This window comes from Simochromis diagramma, unplaced genomic scaffold (genome assembly GCF_900408965.1).
Source record: "Simochromis diagramma unplaced genomic scaffold, fSimDia1.1 OVJJ01000603.1, whole genome shotgun sequence".
Lineage (NCBI taxonomy): Eukaryota > Metazoa > Chordata > Actinopteri > Cichliformes > Cichlidae > Simochromis > Simochromis diagramma.
In genome coordinates this window covers 17,929,924-17,952,793 of record NW_024387414.1, presented here as the reverse complement: position 1 = coordinate 17,952,793, position 22,870 = coordinate 17,929,924, and the positions used below count along the sequence as shown (strand labels likewise).

General features: G+C 39.1%; 1 protein-coding gene across 2 annotated transcripts; it reads right to left on the bottom strand.

The window, feature by feature from the left end:
- Positions 1 to 558: 558 nt before the first annotated feature.
- On the bottom strand, positions 559 to 22,841 carry ap1g1 (adaptor related protein complex 1 subunit gamma 1). Of its 2 annotated transcripts, XM_040011796.1 has the most exons (24): positions 22,730 to 22,841; positions 15,542 to 15,745; positions 15,321 to 15,445; positions 14,944 to 15,085; positions 14,657 to 14,753; positions 13,609 to 13,685; positions 13,182 to 13,190; positions 11,327 to 11,422; positions 10,262 to 10,342; positions 10,077 to 10,175; positions 9,942 to 9,997; positions 9,736 to 9,849; positions 9,490 to 9,630; positions 9,010 to 9,064; positions 8,779 to 8,901; positions 8,492 to 8,581; positions 8,269 to 8,393; positions 7,846 to 7,950; positions 7,552 to 7,693; positions 7,190 to 7,316; positions 6,678 to 6,782; positions 6,341 to 6,501; positions 5,324 to 5,422; positions 559 to 5,207 (listed from the first exon to the last, which is right to left on the bottom strand). In XM_040011796.1, exons 2-24 carry the CDS (start codon positions 15,740 to 15,742, stop codon positions 5,106 to 5,108), a joined length of 2,472 nt encoding a protein of 823 aa, XP_039867730.1. In that variant the 5' UTR covers positions 15,743 to 15,745; positions 22,730 to 22,841; the 3' UTR covers positions 559 to 5,105. The 2 variants fall into 2 exon arrangements, with proteins under 2 accessions (XP_039867730.1, XP_039867729.1); XM_040011795.1 differs by lacking the exons at positions 13,182 to 13,190; positions 22,730 to 22,841.
- Between the last annotated feature and the right edge of the window lie 29 nt (positions 22,842 to 22,870).

The window sequence follows — 22,870 nt, the reverse complement described above, 5'->3', positions numbered from 1 at the left end:
GTAGACGCTTCATTTTGGTCAGAGGGTTTGAGTAAGCAATTTACTCAAGGGGCCACAAATCCAAGTGTTATATGCTGACTAATCTAGAACTTCAATTCTGAATGCCTTACAATTTACTTTTCATTTTGTAGAACTCCCTCACAATAAGGCACAAATGCCAGGATCCTGAAACATTAGAAACATACCTTTTGGCTCTTTCTTAAATCTCCCCTCTATATCATAAAGGTCAGTTTAATTTTAACCCAGGTCCAGTCATGGTTATTAAATGCCGATTAAAAACAGATACATAGCACTCACAGATCCACTCATACTTTGAGTCGATATTAACAGCACAAAACATTTTTAAAATCTAGGTGATTATAATAGCAATAAACTCATTTCTATTTATATCTCATTCTTATCCCAGTTTTCAACATTTGAGAAACAGGACATAAAACTATTAGAAATGATCCATCCTTGGTATAAATATTAAATGAATAATTTAAGCCCAGCATTTCTTTTCAGTAGATTCTTACACACAAGACCCCAAAGCACAAAAGAAAACTACCGTAGCTCGTGTAGATTTTTATTTGACTTTTTATTCGCTTGATCATTTTCTCCAACCCAAAGACAAGAATACACAGCATAAATTGAAAATATCCCATTTAATAGTTTACAACTCCTCATCTTTAGTCATCCTTTTATATTTTCAGTCTGACATTCACACTCACCTTGAAGCCACAGAACTGTGATAACAGTTCATACGAGTCAAAAGTGAACCTCATGCCTTCACCCTCCCCCAACTAATCAGATACAGTTTTGTTTTCAGTCAGGGCAGGTCAGGAGTTCGGGTGTGTGCGTGTACAGATTCGGTTTTCAAAATACAGCAGATGCATTTTTATTTTATTTTTTAATTCAACAGGGGGAGTTTATGAACGTGGTGGCAATTCAGACGCTTTCCCAAGCCCTTTGCACACTGAATTCACCCCAACAACAACAAAAAAAACAAAAAACAAAAAAAATCCAAAAAACAAAACAAACAGAAAAAGCAATAATCAAACCAAATAACAGATGCTTTAAAAACATCGACAGCAATGTGAGCACTATTTCAACAACTCCTTATTGTACATGTTAGTACTGACCCATGAAGGTGGTGTGACAGATTTGTATAATTGGAACTTTTCTAGCACTTCAAAAAGAGTCTTAGATCGAGAGTAGAAATGGTGTTATTTACACTGGTTTTCACATGCAGCTCAGAAGCTGAAAGCAATTGCAGCCAAAAATCATGTCCTATGTAGACAGAAGACATGTTGCACACCATCACATCCTCTCGGGCATGACTCTCTCTTTCTTTCCCTCTCACACACACTCTCTCACTCACACACACGCATCACTGACCACACCTCTGATGAGTACTTGATTCCATTTCTTCTCTTCCTTTTACAGTTACAGTGTCCAAAGCACTTATGTTGGGTTCATTTCCATTTGTAGGTTTTAAACAGCATGAATGACTGAATCATCAAAAGAAACCATCTGATGTGACGGACAAGGGTACATACTGGTTGAGTAAGACAATACAAACAACACAAAAACATTCAGGAACAGTATGAGTATCAAACTTCCTTTCCCATCCCTTCAGCCTTCCATTTTGCACAGCTCCCCCTTGTGGTTATTAGCCAGCTACACAGGCTTTTTCCCCTCTGCCCCAGTTTTGTTTTAGTTCTTCAACAGCAGAAATGGATTGAAAACAAAATTATAAAGACTCAGACAAAAAGAATCCACCCACTGCTGTTCATCATGTCCTGCCTTGATTTACAGCCACTTAAAGTCTGGTTTAGAATAGCGAGGACCCAGATCGTTTTCTCTTTAACTGGTATATTGGAGATCACAAAGCGTTTACTGAAAGTTGTGCCATGCTATAATGGACTAAAAAAAGGACCCAAAAGAAAGCACTGTGTTGTTCTGAATACAGCGAGTGCACAAAATATCCATCACGGTGAGCTGAAAAACCCCTTTGTGTGGCACTGATAAGGGCCTTGACTGTTTGGGTAGATGCAAAAACAAAAAGACAACCAGGCAGCTAAGAGAGATCACACACCAGAATAATGAAGAAAGAGAGGGGGGGGGGGGGGGGGGCTTCATTTCACAAAACAATTTGCAGATTGAAAAGCGTTTAATAGAGGTGAATTGTCAAAGAGTGCACATAAGGCCAGAAGGAAGAGCAGCTTCTTGGTAAATAAGCCGCTGCTCTTCCACAGGAAGCCACGGGTACATGAGGTGTTTGAGGGGCAGAGAAGCAGATGGAGCAGGGTGCCATTTCTGCTGCTGCCTCTGTGCAGCACTGTGCTTAGGTTTCTCAGTAGTACATCACCCATACAACATCTGTTAGGACAGATTTAACCCTTTTTTTCCCCAACATCCAAAAAAAAAAAAAAAAAAAAAAAAAAAAAGGAACCTCATCATGTGGCCCAATGACTCACAAAGTATCATCGTAAAAGAAAAGGCGACATCATGAATGAAGCATGACAAATAGTAAATCATGAGCATGTCAATTGCATCCTTCTTAAGATTCTTTTTGTACATATATGCATACAATTATACTTTCTAGCTAATCTTTTTAAGTCTTCATGTGGGTTTTATTTAATCTGATCAGCGTTCGTTTTACAACTATATACAATGTACAGGCAGCAGATCATATACCTTTTACAATGAATGAGTGATGATACAGGGAAGTCTTAATAGACTAATGTTGACTAGATCTATTTAGACAATATACATTGTGAATAATTGGAATTTTCTTTTAGAAAATGGCATCTAAAAAAAGGATGAAAGATAGTACAAGAGACAAAAATTGTAAAAGCCCTCAATATGTACAGAAAAAAAGCCAATATAGCATTTGTCAACAACAGAAAAGAAGGAAAAAAGTTAAACTGAAATTATTTTCTCCATATACACATATCATAGCTCAAAAATATTTCCAAAGCTAATAGTCTCTCTGATTTGGTCACAGAAGTTAGAAGACAGTGAAGCATAGTGAAAATAATTACACAGCCTGATGAAGATCTCAGCACAGCATCGTCACAGGGCTGCTAAGGTTAAGTAATGAGATGCACAAACTACTGTTAGTTTCTCTCATGCAGATGCTCCCCCTGGATTCTAACTCGTGACTAAGCAAGATGTCAATCTACTGCCACTGAAGGTTAACAGAAAGAAAGAGCATTGTGAGGTATTAAGGTTACCGTCCCCAACAGCATGGTCAGAATTCTGATTTGGAGAGGACGAGAGCAAAGAAATCATACTCCAATCATCAAACAAACAGTCACCAAAGAAGAACCTGTCCCAGTATGTGATTCAAAGTCACATTTTAATTTTTGTTGACTTAAAAGGGGGCGTTGTAGTGATATTTGTACATTAATAGTTTGCAAAAAACACCTGAAACCTCGATGCCAGCTTAAGAAAAGTTTACATCTATTAGCTGCCATTATCTTTGTTTTTGTTTGTTTAGTTATCATCATCCATCAGGTATTTTAATGGGGGGGGAAAAAAAATCTGCCACACTGTAAAGAAACAACCAAGAAGATTAAAATACGTATGTGTCAAAACTAGAAAAACCATTACTGCTGACATCCTCGTGAGCTCATGAGACTGATTTGGGGGTGACTGATTTTTAACTCGTCATTAGACTAAGCAGTGAAAAGGCTAAATCAAATCAAGTGACATACCCATTCTAATCCACCGGGACCATTTACCCCCTCAGATTGAAAACAGGACCATCACACAAGCAGACTTACAAACAAAGCTCATACAGAACTCAATAAATTCAGGGGCTTTTATCTAGCTAAGTCAGAAAGGCACATCACTTTGATATCAGGCATAAATTAAGTCAAATTACTGCAGAGATAAACAGACTTTCACACAAATAGTGCCAGTAAGATGAGCATCCCCATCAAAGAAGACATGAAAAAAAAAAAAAGAATCAAGGGGAAATAAAAGCATTCAGTGCATGTAACTACATTCATAACAAGCTTAATTTACATGTATGTGCATGGTGACCACGTTCAACCAGGGTAAATAAATCTGAAATGTAACTCATCTAGACTCGGGACACAGATGCAGGAAGAGTTTAAAAACACAAACTTATTATCAGATCAATTTTTAGGCCTGGATTATATCCACTCTAACGAATGAACACCCTCAGACGAAGCAAAGCAATGAACAGTTGAATGTTTTACGTTGATCTAAAATGCTGCTGCTTTACTACAGATGAGATAAGAGCTGAGCAGGTTCTATGAAATTAGCCACAGGTGATCAAAGTGAGCATCTTGGATCTATTTGTTCTTAATGTGACAAGCTAACGCAGACGATTCCCTATAGAAACATAGGATAAAGAGGCCTACTGTCAGAGTCGGAAAAGACGAAGTCCAGGTGTGATTGTGATCCTAACGATGCTCAAACATGCTTTAAGCAAATTAATGTAATTCAAAATGAATACAACTCTGACAAGTTATATCACTCATGATGTGGCGGATCAAAAACGAGGTTACCCAACAAGTGTGTGACTGCACTGAATAGACCTTTCAAAGCTTTTTTTTTCCTGCTGCCTTTGTAGGATTGAAGGTTCATAGGTAAAACACCCAAATGCAAAGCCAATCATAAGTATCAAGGGAGCAGGGTTTCCACCTGCAAGTCCAAATAAAACTATGGTTACTGCAGTGCTTATTAGTGGGCAACACTTTTCTTCTACAGTGACTAGAGAAGTAAAGTGTACCACAGTGAATGGTGTGCATGTGTGCTTTTGTGGGTGATGTCGGTGCCGGGCAAAGGGTGTGTGTGAGAGAAACACACTAATCAAAGAGATCAGGAAACCAATTAAGAAAAAAAATAAGAAAAGTTCATTGATTGATATGTTTACCCAATTATTCGTGTGATGTCAATAGTCAATAGGGTCTTCGTAACATCTGCATTTTTCTCCTGTATTCAATGCTTTGCTGCTCCCCATGCAACTTGAGGGCAGCTGTCTGCACTGATGTCACGGGGGGGCCGTTGGAAGAAAGGTGGGAGGTGAAAGGAAAATCGTTTTCATAGTTCCCTTGCTTGGGGCTTTTGAGAGCAACAGGAGCAGCTCATCACTGCCAGGACTGAGGAGGGAAGTTATTAACCTCAGCCAGGTCTTGCACAGCCGAGCCTTTGTGGGTGTACGTCAGCTTGATCCTCATTCGTAGTTGTTGCTGAAATTTGGGAGGGGTGGATGGATTTATAAAAAAGGAAACTCCTCACGAGGACAAAAAGAAAAAAGAACAAAAACAAATATGTATTCATTACAATTTGAGAAAAAGAAACTCACCTTCTGTGGGTTGAGTACTCTGATGACCTGTGTGACAGTTCCCTGGTTAAGTGCTGGGACGACATTACTGCTAGGGGAAAGGAGCTGCAGCTGGAATGTCTGACAAACAGAGAGGGGACGGCGAGTTAGATGAAAATTTAATGATACCACAGAAGAATTGGGGTCATAAGAGCAGCTTAAAATACGGACACTAGACAGCAACTGATCGATGGTCACTCGAAGCCACTCATCACCACTTTATCAAATTTATTCATTAGATAAGATGACTGTAAAATATTCCATGGTGCATATGCAAGGTGGGTGGTCAACTTACACCCACTAGGCCCCCCCTTTGCAGTATGCGGGCAGAAACCCTGGTTTTATTTAAATCAACATAACCGGATATTAGTTTAAGACTACAAAAACAAGAGCGCATAGTGAGACTTCACTTAAATTACACTCATAGGAACGTCAACATTAGAATATAAAAACTGTACATTTCCCCATGAAACTAACAGCATTGTTTTAAAAGCCCATTACTATGGAAAAATACTATTTGAAGAGTTGAGAAGTTTGAAGATAAATCAGGTAAACAAGAGACCACAGGGCAGTTACTAAAGATCCAGTAACAGCAACAGTTACCACAACATAAATATTAATAAAAGTACTAACAGCAATGTGTCATGTGATCTGAAAAAAATAAGCATTCCTGCATTAAATAATAATTAAACACAACTAGTTGAGAGTACTGCAGATAACAGAGAAAAACAGCATACCAAAGACACTGCAAGTCTATTAATAATTAATTCCCACTAGCACTAACTGCTCAGTAGTGTTTCCAGCTTACAGATCCAATATTTACAACATTCATGCAGGTTCAGCCTACAGAACAAGCACATTATTGGCACTGTGAGGTACTGAATAAGCCTAATGTCAGTGGAAACCCATTTACATAATGGAGCTAAATGAAAACGAACAGTGTCGTGATTAGGAATTAACTACACTTTCGTCACATAATACCCGTGTTGGGCTGCTCACCTTTGGTACTGCAGCCTGAAAAACAAAATCGGTCATGTCTGCTTCTGTCGAGTTGGATGCGTGGATAGTGATAACCGCGATGTTGGGGTTGGGGTTAGCTCTCTCAAATGTAAAGTCTATTTTCAGGCCATTCTTGTTGTACGCCGTCATAGGAGGGATACCTATACAGAGAGGAGCAGATGATTAAAAAATGTAGATGTTACAGTACTAACGCCTCACAGGTTGGGTAAGTCCAGAAAAAAAAATACAATGACCAAGTGCTGTATTATGTAAGGATTATGTCATAAAATAGTGTATATGTGGCAGTGGATGGTCAAGGTGAGAAACATACTCTCACCTGCAGCTGCAATGTCATTAAAAAGGGGCGGTGAGGTGAGGCCATCCAAGAGGAAAGCGGGTTGGGAAGAGGGCACTGAGGTTGCAGGAGCAGGGGCTGGACCGCCTGGGAAGGAGGAAGCAACATACGAGGGTTTAAGAGGACATGGACACAGAATGATGATATGCAGAGATTACTGATGGGTCATTTTCAAGGGGTTTAAGGGGGCATTGCAGCATTACTGAGCATGTGTTGTGTTCAGAATTAACATGATTATTATTATTATCCAGTCACACAATCACAGAAAAATCATAACTTTAGAAACAAAGCTGGAACAAAAGTGGCAAGTGAGAATGCTGATATACATGGTCCAACATTTTGGGTATCTGCTTTACTTTTCAAGTACTGCTATAATCACTGCAAGTGCAATTTCTAGTTCATTAAGCAAAAAGTCAAACTCAAGGTTTATAGCAGGCTCTTAAAAAAATAAATAAATAAAAAGGTGTAATAAATGTGTAAACAGAGTACTCTACCACTAAGTGAGAGGTCACCCAGTAGATCAAGCAGCTCTCCTCCTGCTGAAGCTGGCTTAGTGGGCACCGTGGTCTGAATTACCGGCACCACATCGTTACCACCCAGCAAGTCTAATAAATCATTAGCCTGTGGAATGGGGACAATACATTAACATGATAAGTACATGTATACCATTTTAAATGAAAATGATACTACAAAAATAAAATACTCATCAACAGACTTAAATGAAGCTGGTTCTAAATTCAATAAAAATATGGTTTCCTAAAGAAACTTAAGACTAATAGATCTATCCTGTTAATTGTTCATTTGACTACAGACGTGTGTTTTTCGTGATAATATAAAGGCTGAAAACAGTTCTTACCTGGTTGGTTGGCTGGGTGACGGGTGGTGGATGTTTTGCTTCCACAACAGACGGCTCAGCCTCCCCATTAGTCTGTACAATCTCTGTGGGGCCATTAGAAGCAGTTTTCTCCATAATGGGCATTCGCTCTAAGAGAGCTGGCCTATTGTCAGGGAACAAACAAGGACAAAAGACAGACCAAACTCAACCACTTGAGCTTTTTTTTTTTCCTTTTCTTTCCCCGCCCTTAAATCTACTCAGTGCTACAATGTGCCCGTCACAGATATGAGTAATTTCCTAGTAAAGTAGTTTCACCTCATATGGTCGTATTTCTTGAAAAGCGCATTGTACTCCACAGCTCTCTGCTGAAGCTCCACATCGATGCTACTGCCATATATCGAGACCACCTTCTTGATTCGGCTGAAACAAAAAGTGAAGGTAGAGCTGGTTATTACACATAAACTTTATTTTATTATTATTTTCAAAACACGGATTGTTTTTCAAACACACTAGAGCTTAAAAAGTGAGATACAAGTGCTTTATGTATTATGACGCTATGTCTTGTTATTTCTTATTACCAATAATAAACACTCATATATTTAGGGTCCACTGAAAACCCCTTCAAACTCTCTCAAAGGAAATGCTGCACTGAATAACACATGTAACCATCTTAAGATCATGTGACAGTAAGTCAAAAGAAAGACTTAGCCACTGTAAGTTTAAAAAGCCATTACTCACTTTACACCAGTGAAGCGAGTAGACAGCTTCATGATAGCTGTAAGGGCGTAACCCCGGGTCACAGGTGTGGACAGGTTGGACACCAGGAGGCCTTCCAGCACGTCCAAAACCTCATCCTCAGTCACCTTTGTTCAAAAAGAAAAGAGGAAAACAGAAAATCTCATGAGCAGGTTATGTCATCTTAAATCTTGTTTTTGTATATGCTCTTGAGATGTTTGTGTACCTGGATGGGCTCCTCCTCTTCACACTGCCCAGACACAAGCAGGTCCCCATACTCTCCTATGCACCAGGATGCTACCTGCACTAGAGGTTGCTACACAACACAGAAATAGAAATCACCCTCTCACACTAGTTTGAAATACCAAAGTTTTGTTATATAATACATTCTATTAATGTATGCTACAAAATAAATAAATAAATAAATAAATATGGAGACATCACAAATCTAAGCATGACCCAAACAAGAAATGCTGCGAGAACTTGCAGGTTGCTACAAACACGGAGACGAACCTGTGAGATGTCATCCAGCAGAGCTTTGTAAAGTCTCTGTACTGTGTAGGCGTGCATCTCCACGCTGTTTGTGATGAGCTGGATGAGGTTAGGAACGGAGTCGTCTCGCACGTAGCTCCCTGCCTGGAAGGATGAGCAGAAACGTCAATGAGAAACGCGAACAAACTACTAGTGAACTAAACAACAATCAAAGGACTTTTTAGGCATTAGAGTTTTGTGTATTTTACTTACGGTTGTCAGGACTCTCATAATGGTGTCTATGTGCCATCTTTTTGAAGGAGCATATCTGTAAGATAAACAATACACCCATTAGGCCCAGCAATGGACTAAAAATGTAAATGTATCAAATTCAGAAGAGCGTCGACTGCTAGGAGATAAATGCTGTCAGAGAATAAAGGTGTCAACAAAGTCTGTCAGACGATGGATCACTCATTGTATCATCATACAGCATTTCTGTGCTGGCCATAAAAAGAAAGATATATACTAGATTTTCTAATTCATATAGATACATTTAACTTGTACCAAGTAGTACCAAACCAGAACCTTTCATGCTTAAAGTACAGAAAACACACACAAAAAAAGAGAAAGTGAAACCCAGAAAACTTTAACAACCTTGAACATGACAAGGTCAGCCAGCATGTGTTTTACACTTCAACAAAGTAGCAGTGGCTAAACTTGTAAAGTGTGGTGAAGTCTGTATCAGTGTCATACTTCTCAGCAGCTAGAAACACTCCTGATGCACAGTCTGCTTTGAATTCAGGGTCACAGGAGTCCAGGAAGTAGAGCAGCTCTTTCATCATGCCTCTAATGTTGTTGCCGTTCACAAGCGCAAAGCTCAGTTCCATTGCACGTCTACACAGTAATGAAAAACAGACGAGGGTCAGGGGGGAAAAAAAAAAAGGCAAAAAACCCCAAAACAGCATGACATGTTAAGTTATGTGTAGCACCGTGAATCACCTCTTGATGGACACGTCCAGGTCTTTTAAACAATCCACAATGGTGCTCCGATGTCTCTGCACTGCATTGTGGTCCGTTTGTACGGTCTTTAGTAGAGATGTCAACGCCACATATCTGAAGTTGATTAAAGAAATGTCGACAGGTTTTAATCAAACTTTAGATAAATCGATGGCTTCAAGGTGAAATACTCCAGGCAATTTATTTACCTTATATTTTTGTCATTGTTAAGAAGGAAGCGACCTAATATGTTAATGGCCAAGACCTGTAAGAAAGAAACAAGCATTCAGATGAGTTAAAATTTTCAAAAAGATTCTCATAACTTTTTCCTAAAATGAACTCACCCTCAGTCCACTTTCAGACTTGATGTCCATTATAGTCAGTACAGTCTCGTACAGGATTGCATTGCCTACATTTTTACTCGTCTCCGTGTTTGTAGCAACCTGCAAGTATACAGACCGTGGATTTGTCAGAACAACACTTAATCTGTGAGGACTTAAATCTAAGCAATTTTTTTTCCAATTCCAACCTGCGCAAGAATGTCATTCATTGCTTCACTGGAGTCGTCATCACCCTTGCCTAAAATTCGCAGTAGTCTCAATATCCGCACCTAAGAAAAAGAAGAAGCAGCAGTCCTGTCAAATGTGATTTACTTTATTGTTACTCACAAGCCGCTCCTTGCTTGCTGCCATTTTCTCTCAACAGCCAATCATTTGGCAGCAACTCAATGCATCTGTGGTCAAGACAACCTGCTGAAATTCATACCAAGTGTGAGAATGAGGAAGAAATAACTATAAACCTGCTTGCTGGTGCCAGCCAGGCAGAGTATTTTAGCAACTGCTCTACTCAGATTTCCCCACACAAACTTCCCAAGGATTTACAGAGAAAGATTTTTTTAAAACTGAAAATCCAGTGAGCTGCAATTCTCTAGGTAAAAACGTCTTGCTGATACCAGAGTTCAGAGGAGAATGGCCAGACATGTCAGGCAACAGTAATTTAAATAACCACTTGTTTCAGATACCAAGTACACCAATCACCTCTGAATATGTCAAACCTTGAAGCAGATGGGCTACAGAAGCAAGACAAAGACAAACAAAAACAAAAAAAAGACAACACCAGGGGAGGGAATCCTGTCAGCTAAAAACAGGAAACTGAGGCTACAGTTTGCACAGGCTCACCAAAATGTTCCTGGTTTGGCCAGTCTTGATTTTTACCGATATTCGGATGGCATCAGAATTCAAAATAACATGAAAGCACGGATCCAACAGTTTAGGCCGCCGCTGCTACTTTAAAGGTGTGCGGAATAGATACACTTTACACCCGTGAGTACTGAGAATTTTTTAAAAATCCTGCAGCCTAGCTCAGCATTTTTGCTGGCCACGCCCGTCCCTTTATGACCACACTCACGTTGTTGAATATGTCCAATGAAGAATTAAGACAGTTCTGAAGTCAAAAGAGTTCCAACCTGATACTAGCCAGGTGTACCTAATGAAGAGTGCAGTGAGTCTAAATCCTAATGATGGTTAACAATCATCATTAGATGATTGTTAACTGTTGTACCGGGTAATTGTATAATGAAAAAAGTGAGATTTACCTGCAGGAAAGGGTCACTTATGCCTGACACATCATGCTCAGGAGAGTATCCAGACATTATTAGGTTCTTCAGGATTCTCACCAACTGTGGAACAAGCTACAAAAAACAAAAACGAGAAGAGGTGTCACAATATTTTGTTAAACTCTCTGAAATATGATTCTTTAAATCATTAATGTGTGTAACACTACTATTAATGTTTGAAGTTAATGATTTCTCAGTTAAAGCAGCAAGTTCTTATGCAATGCAAAAGGGGTTGGGATTCTTGTTTATTGATGCAGAGCAATATGGTTAAAACGTGTGTGACTAATTGAGATTGTGAAATCAAAAACTTGACTGTACAAATGTATTGGGTTAGAACATCTGGCTTCGAGAGAAAAAGAAACTCTGCATACACACTGCTATGATTTTGAGCATGGCTAAGCAAAGAGTAGTAGCACTAGTTTAAAATAATTCTAACATAAAGTGCATTGAAGCAGGAAACTTCCCATCACATTAATATCATCTATCCTACATTGTTTTTAAAGCCCTGAAAAACTGAAACTAACAAAAAAACAAACAAAAACAAAAAAACAAAAAACAACTGGTCATCAAAGCATGACAGTTTGGGAAATAGTTTGGCATCTTACACAGCACTAAATCAGAAAACTGGGTCCCGTTTTCAGCCATGCCTATTAGTGTAATAGGCATGGGATACATTTACTTTTGTGTTTCACTGGAGGGAAGCCAGAACTTAAATTGATGTGCAGAAAGAACTAAAATTTGTGCAAGAGGCAAAAAACTGCTTCACAGGGAAACTCGAAATTAGCACTACACGGGCAGCTTACAACACCAACTGTACAGTGATAGCCAAAACCAATAGAGGCGGTTAAGCCAACTTCAAGTCGGCAGACAGCAAAGTTAACTAGCAGTAGCTGGCTCTCCTGACTTGGCAGAGGTGTTCTTAGTAAGGTGAAGAGCATAAGAACTGAGGGCTGACTGTGATGACAGTTTGGTATCACTGCTCTGCCTTAAAGGCGTGAATAAAGGCGTCTTCAGCCAGGACATGTAGCGGTGTGATATCCCATACTTTGTGTGTTTTACCTCATTCGTATCCTTTAAGGAACAGAAATTATAGACAAAACTTTGTTTACAGTGCATGCAAGCCCAGTTGTTGTATATTCTTAAAAATTAAGGTGAGAAGCTTGCAGCATGTAAATAAAACAGTTCTGAGATGACAGAAGAACTTTTTGCTTTCCAATTTTACTTTCATGCTGCTTTGCTACATCAAGCTTTCCAGGCCATTTCACTTGACAAGATCTTTTTTTGCAGAAGGTACGACAAGAAAAAAGCAAATCCAAATCAGAGTAGGATATTAAAAGGAAATTTTAAATAGAAGACTGAGTTTGTCCTTAACATGACATCCCAGTGCAACTTTTGCCAAACTCTTTCTCAAAAGTCAAAAATAGCTAAGAAAGTTACTGATGTCACAAAATAAGCTTCCAAGCCTTTTCACAGTGATATTTAGTGAAAACATTGTCACCAGTGAACAACACCTGTGGCAATTACGTGGAAACACACCAACCTGACTGCCTGATAAATAGACACTGATCAAATGAGTGGCTTATTTGGCAAAGAAATTCAAAAACATTCAAAACAATAGTGAGAAATGTATCTGACAAATGGACCAAGAACTCTTTATAAGATTCAAAAACACCGACAGTAATGATCACCGTACAAGTTAAAGAAATTAAAAGATTTCTAAATTAAAACACAACATGACATTACTGAACACAAATCTGGTTACATTTGAGGTGACTGTGAGGAGTGATTACTATTTACAGCATGCACCAGCTATGAGATCAGAATGTACTCTTACCTTCTCATTCTAACACAATGCAGGAATTGTAACAAAGACAAATGACAGAAAAAATATGAGGTAGATGTTAGGGAGGGGAAAACTGGAAATCATTCACTTTCAGAGAGCTTAAAAATAATGTTCAGATCATGAGCATGAGGAGTGGGGTCTCTGGCATAGTTTTGTTACACCTAGAGAGGGAAAGGTACAGTTGGTAGCAGTTGAAATACAAGAGGAAAAGACAGTGGTAGGAGATAAAAAGACTAAGACATACTCTGAATGTCGAGGAAACCTCTAGCGCATTCCAAACCTCAAACAGTTAAAATGCTTATCTAGCTTAGCTACAACAAAAGAAAAAGTGTAGGCAAAGGAAGAATGAAATGTGACGTAGGCCTTAAGACAAATGCATAAGTAACTTCTTTAAGGTCCTTTAAAAAGTAATCTGTACCTTTCTGAAGTGGGCCAGCATGTCAGGACTTCTTTCACACATCTCAGTGAGGAGGACAACTGATGTATGGAGAACACCTGGGGGACCAAACGATGACAGGATGACACCACTTTCAAGGAAAATGCTAGCATGAGTTGTTTTGCTCTATGAATCACCCATTTGTTACTACAAAAAACAAAACAAAACAGTATTTAAACACTTTGATGGACAGTGAGCAGTCACACAGAGACTCAAGTCAGAAAAATATGCCGTATATGGTAACTGTAACAGGTGACAGCACCATGCCTCTGACTTGAATATATCCAACAGGCTAATCATTCCCTTGTGAGCTTATATTATTGCTACAAGGCTGAAAACTAATCTTAAGGACATCAGTGGAAAGCAGTGGCAGCTGTGTTTTCAAGCCACACAGTTGTAAATATGTCACATTATAAAAATAAATGTTGAAAGTTAGAAACTTGGTCACATTATTGATTTGACTGGGTGCTGGCAACATTCAGACACATGGTCTGTTAACGATATGCATGATTGTGGTTGCATAGGAAAGTCCACATTACCAATACCTGACATTGCTTTGTGTATGTAGAAATCTATCTTGCAATACAGAGCAGTAACTTATAAAATAAAAATACAACTGCATAATGAGAAGCAAACATTACTGCACTGCCACAAAATGTTAAGAACAACAACTTATTTTATCTGTCCTCGGGATTCCCATACACTTGTTTGCCATACACCTACGGGTCATTTTTGACCCGAGGACAACACAAGGGTTAAAACAACAACAACAACAACAAAAAAAGCCAAAACAACTTTTCTTTTGATATATCCTCTGTATGCTATAACACACAAGCCCCTGGAGTATCTGACACACTCATTAATTCCACCACCCTCTGCAAAGGACGACAGAGAAAGGGCATCAGCTGCCCAGCTGTTATGAACAGACCAATATGAGTGGCAGGAAAGAGGACACACTCCGTTTTTGTGCAGGACAACCGCATTTCCCCATGAGCCAGCAACTGCATCCCGACAAACCATTTACACTTACCGTGGTTCTTCTCGCTCAGCAGGTTTTTTGTTGCTGGAAGGAACATTTCCATGAGTTCTGGGACCTTCCTGATGACATGTACGGCGCACAATGCCGCCTGTAGACAAATATACAAATATTTAAATAAGATATGCTGAAGCCGTTCACACAATCTCTCCTTTTTTTTTTTTTTTGAGTGTTGGGTGTGGTGTTAAGTGCTTAGCACACATACCTACCTTTCACCCCCAACACATTATTAAAGTAGTAGTAGTAGTTGATAATTAAAACATGACAAGAGTAAAGCTCACCTTTTTCCTTAAGTAGGAGTTGGACGTTTTAAGCAGCTTCTCGACCTCTCCTGCCAGGTCACGACACATTTCTGAAGAACCCATGCAGCCTAAAGTACACAACGCCAGGCCCTGGACATACTGTGTGCTGTGATTCAAATCACTGGTGTGGGAGAAGAGAGTCAAATAAGTCACGGAAACAAAGAGTCACTTTATATGCTATACCAGAGAGGAGCATATGAATACTTCACAATCTTATGAAGACTATGAAAAAGTCGATGAAGGAGATTTTCAACTGTGTTCAGGGGACCATAAACTCATATTTTAAGTACTGGACTAAAACTTTTTTTTTTTAAATTTAAGTGTGCGTGTCTTAACCCAGTGTAGCCTCCACTTACTTCTTAATGCAATTTGTCATTAGGAGATGGACATCCTGCCTCTCGTCCAAAAGCAGCATAGCTCCCAAATAACCTATTCGTTTGTCAGTGAACTTCTGGGATGCAATCAGCTTCAGACACTCCAACTAAAAGGAAAAAAACCGCATCATTAAACTATTCAGAGGTGCAAACTTAAAACTCCTTTGTATACATACTGCCCCCCCCAACATAACCAAACATACCTGTCCAAAGTGCGCTGGGTAGCCCAACATGTGCATATAAAGCAACTTTGCGACATTTCTGCAACGGTACGTATTGTCTTCCTCTCTAAAGGACGAGCGGATAGCAGCACACTCTTTCTGGATCATCTCACGCTCCTCTGCCTGGGTCCGTGCTGTCCGGATAGTCCGGATCAGCTCCCGCAGTCTGATCGGAGCTGGCATTCTCTGGAAAACACAAAGAAAGGAAACCAGTTGGCATCAGGACAGACTTCACTAATGGAGAAAAGCTACAATTCTGAAATTTAAGACAAATATAGAACTCTCCAGTCTGCAGCATGGTATGTCACTTTTTTTTACCTAAAATATGACAACGTATACTAGAAACCAAGAAAGGGTTTTAGCTGCTGTGCATGTAGGCAGAAATGTAGGTTTTACAGGTACCAATCAACAGTCTAGACTTCACTTCCTAAAAAGTTCGCTGAAACTACAATCATAAATTTTACTTGGGTAGCAAGAATAACAAAAGGATTTTATGTTTTTAGGAATAAAAAGTATTTGTCAGTTTTCCAGTAAAACAGACTAATTAAAAAAAATCCATGTTGTGTAAGATTTGACTTTAGGTGGAAACTGTCTCTTTTGTTTAGATCTTTTAAAAAAAAAAAATAAAAGTCCAAAGGCAAAGAAGAAATGGTGAAATTCAATCCTTGCACAAAGAAGCTTCTAAGCAAACACAAGCTACAGAAAGATGTTTAAATATTTATCAAGGCACATGCTTGCTTGAAAATCAACTTTTATGTGTTTGCATCTACCAATTACCCGAAACTACACTTTACCAAAACAGATCCAAGAGCAACAAAGATGAAAACATGAATTGCAAACTGCATGTTAAATGAACTCTTCGATGAGGCAAATCTAGCACTAATATGAATATTACAAGAAAGCTGTGAGCCAATGCAACAAATCTCAGAGAAGCTTTTGCCATCCTCTAGAGGAAACTCACCTGGATATTATCCATACTTTATCAAGTATACTTTCATTTTATACAAGCACAGAACACCGTTTCATTGGCAGGGTCTGAGATTTTTTTTAACATGTTAGGAGAGAGCTATTCCGGTCTGTACCAGTGAGTAAATTATCTTAAATGACCGGGGTTTAATGATTACTACAGCACCGAGACTGAGAGCAAAGTCAGTTAAATTTATTTAATATGCAGCCCAGCAAATGTCAGGTTGTTGGAGCAGACGGGAGGCTTGCAAAATGTGCTCAGCCAAGTTGAATTTAACACAATAACATTTTAGAGAATATTTAAATTAAAAACCAAGTTTTTAACTTGGTTTATTCAGGTAATTTTACTAATGACCACACTTTTCTAACATCCACCTTAATTTTAACTGTCAAATAAACTGGAAAGTTATTAATTGTGGTGTTTTACTGAGCAATAGGTACATTTTGTCTCCCATCTAATGGAAAGCTTTTATGTAGTAGGATGCAGGACATAATTAAGCTGCTACTGCAACAGAAATGATGGTAATTACTTGATGAGCAAAGCCATAACTCTATCCAACTCCAGCTATGCAGTGCTGAAGTGGGAACATAATGCACTCTGACATATGAACCAGCGCAAAGAGCTGATGGCCTAGCAGATCCACAACATTTTTCAGGAACAATCTCACGGACCCATAATAATCACCGTATTGGTTGTGTTGCACACAAACAGTGACTTCGCCACAGTTCCATACAATTTATACCAGCACTGAGGGCATGAGTAATGCAATATTCCACATACAATACGTGTTGCCAGAGGCATGCACTGAGGCACCACTCCTGTTTTTCAGACATAACCTTCACATCAGCACTGGTTCAGGAGAAGTTGTGAAAATCGGAAAAAAAGAAATCTGAGTTTTTCCTTTTTTTGCTCCAAAGTTTTTTCAAGACAAACTCATTTTCCTCACGGTCTCTTTGAAAGCCTCATTCAAACTGATACAACATTTCCCTCAGTATAATCTGTAAACAAACTTCTGTACAGATACAATATTATACTAAAACAAACAAACAAACAAACAAACAAACAAACAAAAAACCCACATGATCGTAAATTCATGTTTTCAACCCTGAAGCTACAGAAACAGAGGTGCATGACCGGACAAAACACAAAAGGACGGTTCGCGCCAGCAGATGACGTCACTTTTGGCGTGCACCGCTGTTGCAGAAGGTGAGAATAGCAAGTTTAATGAGCCTGTCAGTCCTCTAAATGTGCGACTGCATCGATTAGTGCTTTATAAAATAATGTCTACGACCTTAACCGAGTAGCATACAGTAAAAAGATGGTTAGAAGTCACAGGCTTTCCTTGGTTTTATCGTCTAGATCAGCGATTCCCAAAGTGTGGGCCAGGGACCGCTGCTAGGCTGTGAAGGCACTGCAGGTGGACTGCAGTATAAGTAAGTGAATTAATTTAAGTTGCACTTAAGTTTGTGTCCAAGTAGTAGGTTTGTCACACATTGGCCTGCATATGACTGGTTAGCATTACCAATTTACAGCCAACACCCTTTCGCTTGTTTTTGAAGATTTGAGATCGGCTGGTTTTTAAGTGGGCCACAGCACTCTTGACTTTGGAAATAGCCGATCTTGATAAAAAAGGATTTTAATAACATTCACAAAACAAAAATGATTATATTTTTGTTTCATAAACAATCTCATACTAGCAGGAAAAAAGAAGTTTCATAAAATAGTGACACACAGTAATTTAACATATATTTTTATTCATTTTGTAGTCAAGAGAGAATTTATCCCTCGGAGGCAATTACTGCTGTCACGATAAATATTTGCTTTTGAGTTTTTGACTTTTTTCCTCCTCAAACATCTTAATGAACCATAAGTGACACTGTATGAAACAAGAAAAACAGATCAACCGTGTGGCTCTATTAAATCATTACACGAACACATAATGAAATCAAGCCTCTGATTTATTCACAACAGCTCTGTCATGTCTTATGGAAATCTTATGTTGTCAGTGTAACAAGAAATGTACAATCTCTGACTGTTTAGAACAGGCTTTTATGTAACCAAATACAAACTTTACATCTGTCTACAATATACCTGATTACATTGGCCAGTATTCAGTGGAAGCTAGATTCTTTTCATCTGAATGAATAAAGAGGGGCGGAAAAAACTCCTTAACATTTCGTTATTAACGCTAACACTTGTGGGATCAAAGGAAATCCTCTGAAATTATGCCAGTCTGAAGGAAATAAGGACACACACACACACACACACACACACACACACACGAGGAATGAGAACATCCTTTGCTGAGTAAGGTGGTGGCTTGTGGACAATCTAAGAATTCACTTTGATCAAAGAAGAATAGGAAGGGTGGTCAGGCAAGGCCACACTTTAATAAAGCCAGAGACTTACTGTTCATCTTAACACTGTTTAAATTACCTGCACTGAATGGACCCAGTGTTGGGCTCCATTAATCATGGCTCCCCGACTCTTGCTGTGCTCATAATCAAATGTGTACACATTAAAGAACATAAATCCAGCCACTGCTGAGAGCTGATTAAATTACAGTTTCACATTCTTGCAGTTGCAAAACAGCAGCACATTCTTCTACAAACAAAATATCAATTTTAATTTCAAATTACTGACATTGCCTTCAGATGAACAGTGTAGTTTGCCTTCTCATCCACAGATGAATGTGAAACTGCGGTGGGGAAGCAAGCTTGTTCAACACTTGTCGAGCGACAGCTTTTAGTTCACTTTATTGTTCCTCACTACAAAGACCAAATTTTGTAAAATTGTTTCTGTTCTTATCAAAGGTTTTTGGCCTTAAATGAGTTTCAGGAGGCTTAATTTACTAAACGTATACTTTGTTTTTTCCTTTATCAAATAACCAGAAATAACAAGAAAATGGAGCAACTTCTATTTTGTAAGGCAACAACCCCTCAAAGTCCCATTTCGAGCTAGGATAAACCCTGATAATATTTATATACAAGAAGAAGAACAGCTGTTATACTGCATCCAGATTGCTTTGGACATTTTTACACTCCCCAGACCATATAAAAGCCTAACACTATGAGTTATCGCATGCATCTGCTGATATGTTTTGCATACACTGTGAAACGTTCATAGAAGAGCTAACCCAAATCTGTTTTCAAAGAGCCTGACAACCAGCAACAGGTTAAAAATCACGTAACACTTCCCATTTACCACAGGGAGCAGTCACCCTGTCGACTCTGAGACATCAGTCTAAAGATGTCGAAACACAAAGCACCACTTATTTTTATGGTTTTAGATTATATTCCTAAATGCCACAAGCACTGTATGGGTAGAAATAGAAAGCATGATGTAACATCCATTTATGCTGTCTTTTTTCCCTTTTTTTTTTTAAAGAACTGCACATTTAAAGTAGACAAAAAGGTCAGACAGCTCCAAAAAGAACCATATACAGAGCTGTGACTGGCAAACTTTGGCAGACTGCATAAGGCTTTTGTTTTTTTTCTTCCTCTCACCATTCAGCTAGACATCAAGACGTTCTAAATTAAATAATACCAACACAGACTATTCTACTGCTTCTTTTATAACCAACTATAGATGCTCGGCTTTACAGAGCTACAAATAACTAAACACTGAAGTTCAAACGCGAGTATCAGCTTTGACATGGACTACATTTACACCCTGGTTCCTATGTGCACATTCAAATGTTGAGTACCGTACTTGTGTACGGGGAAGCAGCACTCGTAATAGTCAAAATATTCTGTCGGGTGTTTTACATGTACTCACTCCAGACCTTTATGGTTTTCCAGATTTTGTTTTCCTCTCTTAGCAAACATGCAGAGATCAGACAGATCAAAAAGCCTGCCGATTTCTACATCTATGTGCAACTGCGAATAGTCATTTTACTGTTTGCAGCTACCACGCCTTTCTTCTACCACTTAAAAGATCTTAACCTGCTGAAGACAACACTGAAAATAGAGAAATTGCTTTTTTTTGACTGATGATTAAAAGAGCCAATAATGAGATCAACTTTAAATTCAGAGACTGTGAAGGTACACAGGAGATCTACAAAGGTCTGTGTGTGCCTTCACCATCAGTTGGAGTCAGTTAAGCTAAGCACTTCTTAATTTAGCTTTGTCAGCCTGCAAATTGACAAAGCCTGCTGGAAACTAGCCCTGCTTAGAACGGGCCTTTGGTAAGCTTTTCCTGCTCAAAACTAATCAGAGGCAAAATGTGCAACAACCCCAATGCTAAAATGAGGAGGAAAAAAGACAAAATAACAAATGGCATTTACAGTACCTTATTTATCACTAAGTTTGTGCGGCTATTTACTTAGGGTAAAACCATAAAGACTAATCAGTTTCTGTCCAAACAAGACACAGAGACAGTGCTAACTCACTCAGTACTTAGGTTGGCCAAATGACATTGATGTGGAGTCAAAATGAATCCTAAACTGGAAACCAAACCAAAAGATCTTAAATAGCCCTGAGGCAAAGCCTGGAGCTATCTGATTTCACATTGTGTGGGGCACTGATATGCAGACACAGTGATCATGTTAAGTTGTTTCAGTGCTGTGTGATTAATGCACGCTAACCCTGCTTATAATGCACCTACTCAAGTACATTTTATGCATGGAATCACTGCCATTAGAGGTAACGGTTAAATGTTTTTAATTAAGGTCATAACTGCATGTTTCAAGCACAACATTATGCGCCGTTCTATAATAATGCATCCTGGCTATTCCTTTGCTACAACTAAATATGACTTTTTTATCGTTAACTCTCACCTAACTACAGTTAATAACAATAATAATAATCTACCCCATATAACAGACAATACATGTAAACAGAAAAGGTAATGCAGGACAACATACTGCATATTTAGTTTTATAAAGTGAAGCCAGTAGGAACTGAATATGGCTGGAATCTACAGTACTGCGTGTGACTTGACTGTGAGGAAAGTAAAATTATACATTTAACAGGTTGATTTTCATTAGGCCTTCAAACGTATCAGTACAGTTGGTCCGGAATCCCTCGAAAGCCCACGTCAAGCATACAGATAAAGTAAACTGCGCGTCAAAGGCGTTGCAATACACTTGGCTTGTAGTTTATAAAGACTGGTTTTGTGTGTCGGTGCCACAAACAGTGGACCTGAAGAGCTTACTTCGACCTAAGCTTGTGGAGGCGTAATTTACAGCTCCTGTCAAAAACCGTAGAGAAATCACCCATACTGTACGTCACCTCATTTGCTCACTTCCTACTTGCACCTGACTTCCTTAACACTTACATGCAAAGTGATCCTGGAAAATGAATTAAACTCTGACGTTGAGAACGCAGTTATAAAAACAAAAAAAAAGCGCGTGTCTAGGTCTTTCCTTCTCATTTAACAGCTTGTCAACACTAATTAACCATCTCACGAAACTGGACAAAAACCCAAGTCCACGTCCTCAGAACACCAAGCTAGCTATCGTTAGCTTCCTTGGTATTTCAATTAAACGCTAACTTACGGATTAAACGCTTACAGTTGGTTACATATTAGGAAAGTCTAACTGTATTAATAACCACGCCGTGAAGTGTCACATGCTTAATATGACTTAGAAAACGCAAATCACACCTCTGAAGAGCCAGCTAACAACTAGCTAATTTAGTAGCATCTTAAAAGGGCAAGATATCGTGATGACACTACAGGAGTAGCTTCATCTTAGCTGGCGCTGTATTACATTAAAGTTTACATCATCGGCTGTATACAATCAGAGGCAGGCCATTACACCTGACTCTGATCGCCGATTGATCAGGACATAATGCAGTTTAGGCCTTCTTGAGGCATTTGGATTATCAAGCTAACGTAGCCACCTGACCATTAGCTTGCTTCTTCATTACCTTAACCGAATACTCTCTGAATTAAATGCAACTTGTGCCCGCTAGTTAGAAAGACAGGAAATAATACATTGTCACTGCGCGTTGCCTTGATGACTTTGATTTAGTGGACACAGCATACTGCTGAGCTACACATCCCTAGTCCAGCAAGGCTATAACTATGCTAAACATGCTAGCTAACTTAGCACAGCCCCGGTGCACTAAGGGCTGCGACTTCCTATGCAGCGCCACAGTGACAGTTGTCAACGTAAATACAGTCAAACCGCGGACAACTACTCACAGGCAAAGCCATTTCCCCAAATTTATGCCGACATATTGTTGCTAGGATGTACTTACTAGCCGTAATGATGCCAGAAAATGACTGGAATCGTCTCTATTAGCAATGGAGGGAGGAACACACTAGACATGCAAAATGGTGGCTACTCCAGCCTCAGCACATCTACCGCAGGCGGAGGGTTACACTGACAGATCGCAAGG

Bases quoted from the DNA above. Each gene is read 5' to 3' on its own strand.
- ap1g1 (XM_040011796.1), bottom strand. From the start codon at position 15,742: ATGCCAGCTCCGATCAGACTGCGGGAGCTGATCCGGACTATCCGGACA. The intron at 9,850-9,941 runs GTAAATAAATTG...AATCAACTTCAG, and splicing joins AACAATGACAAAAATATAAG to ATATGTGGCGTTGACATCTC. The intron at 7,694-7,845 runs GTGAAACTACTT...CCCTGACAATAG, and splicing joins AAGAAATACGACCATATGAG to GCCAGCTCTCTTAGAGCGAA.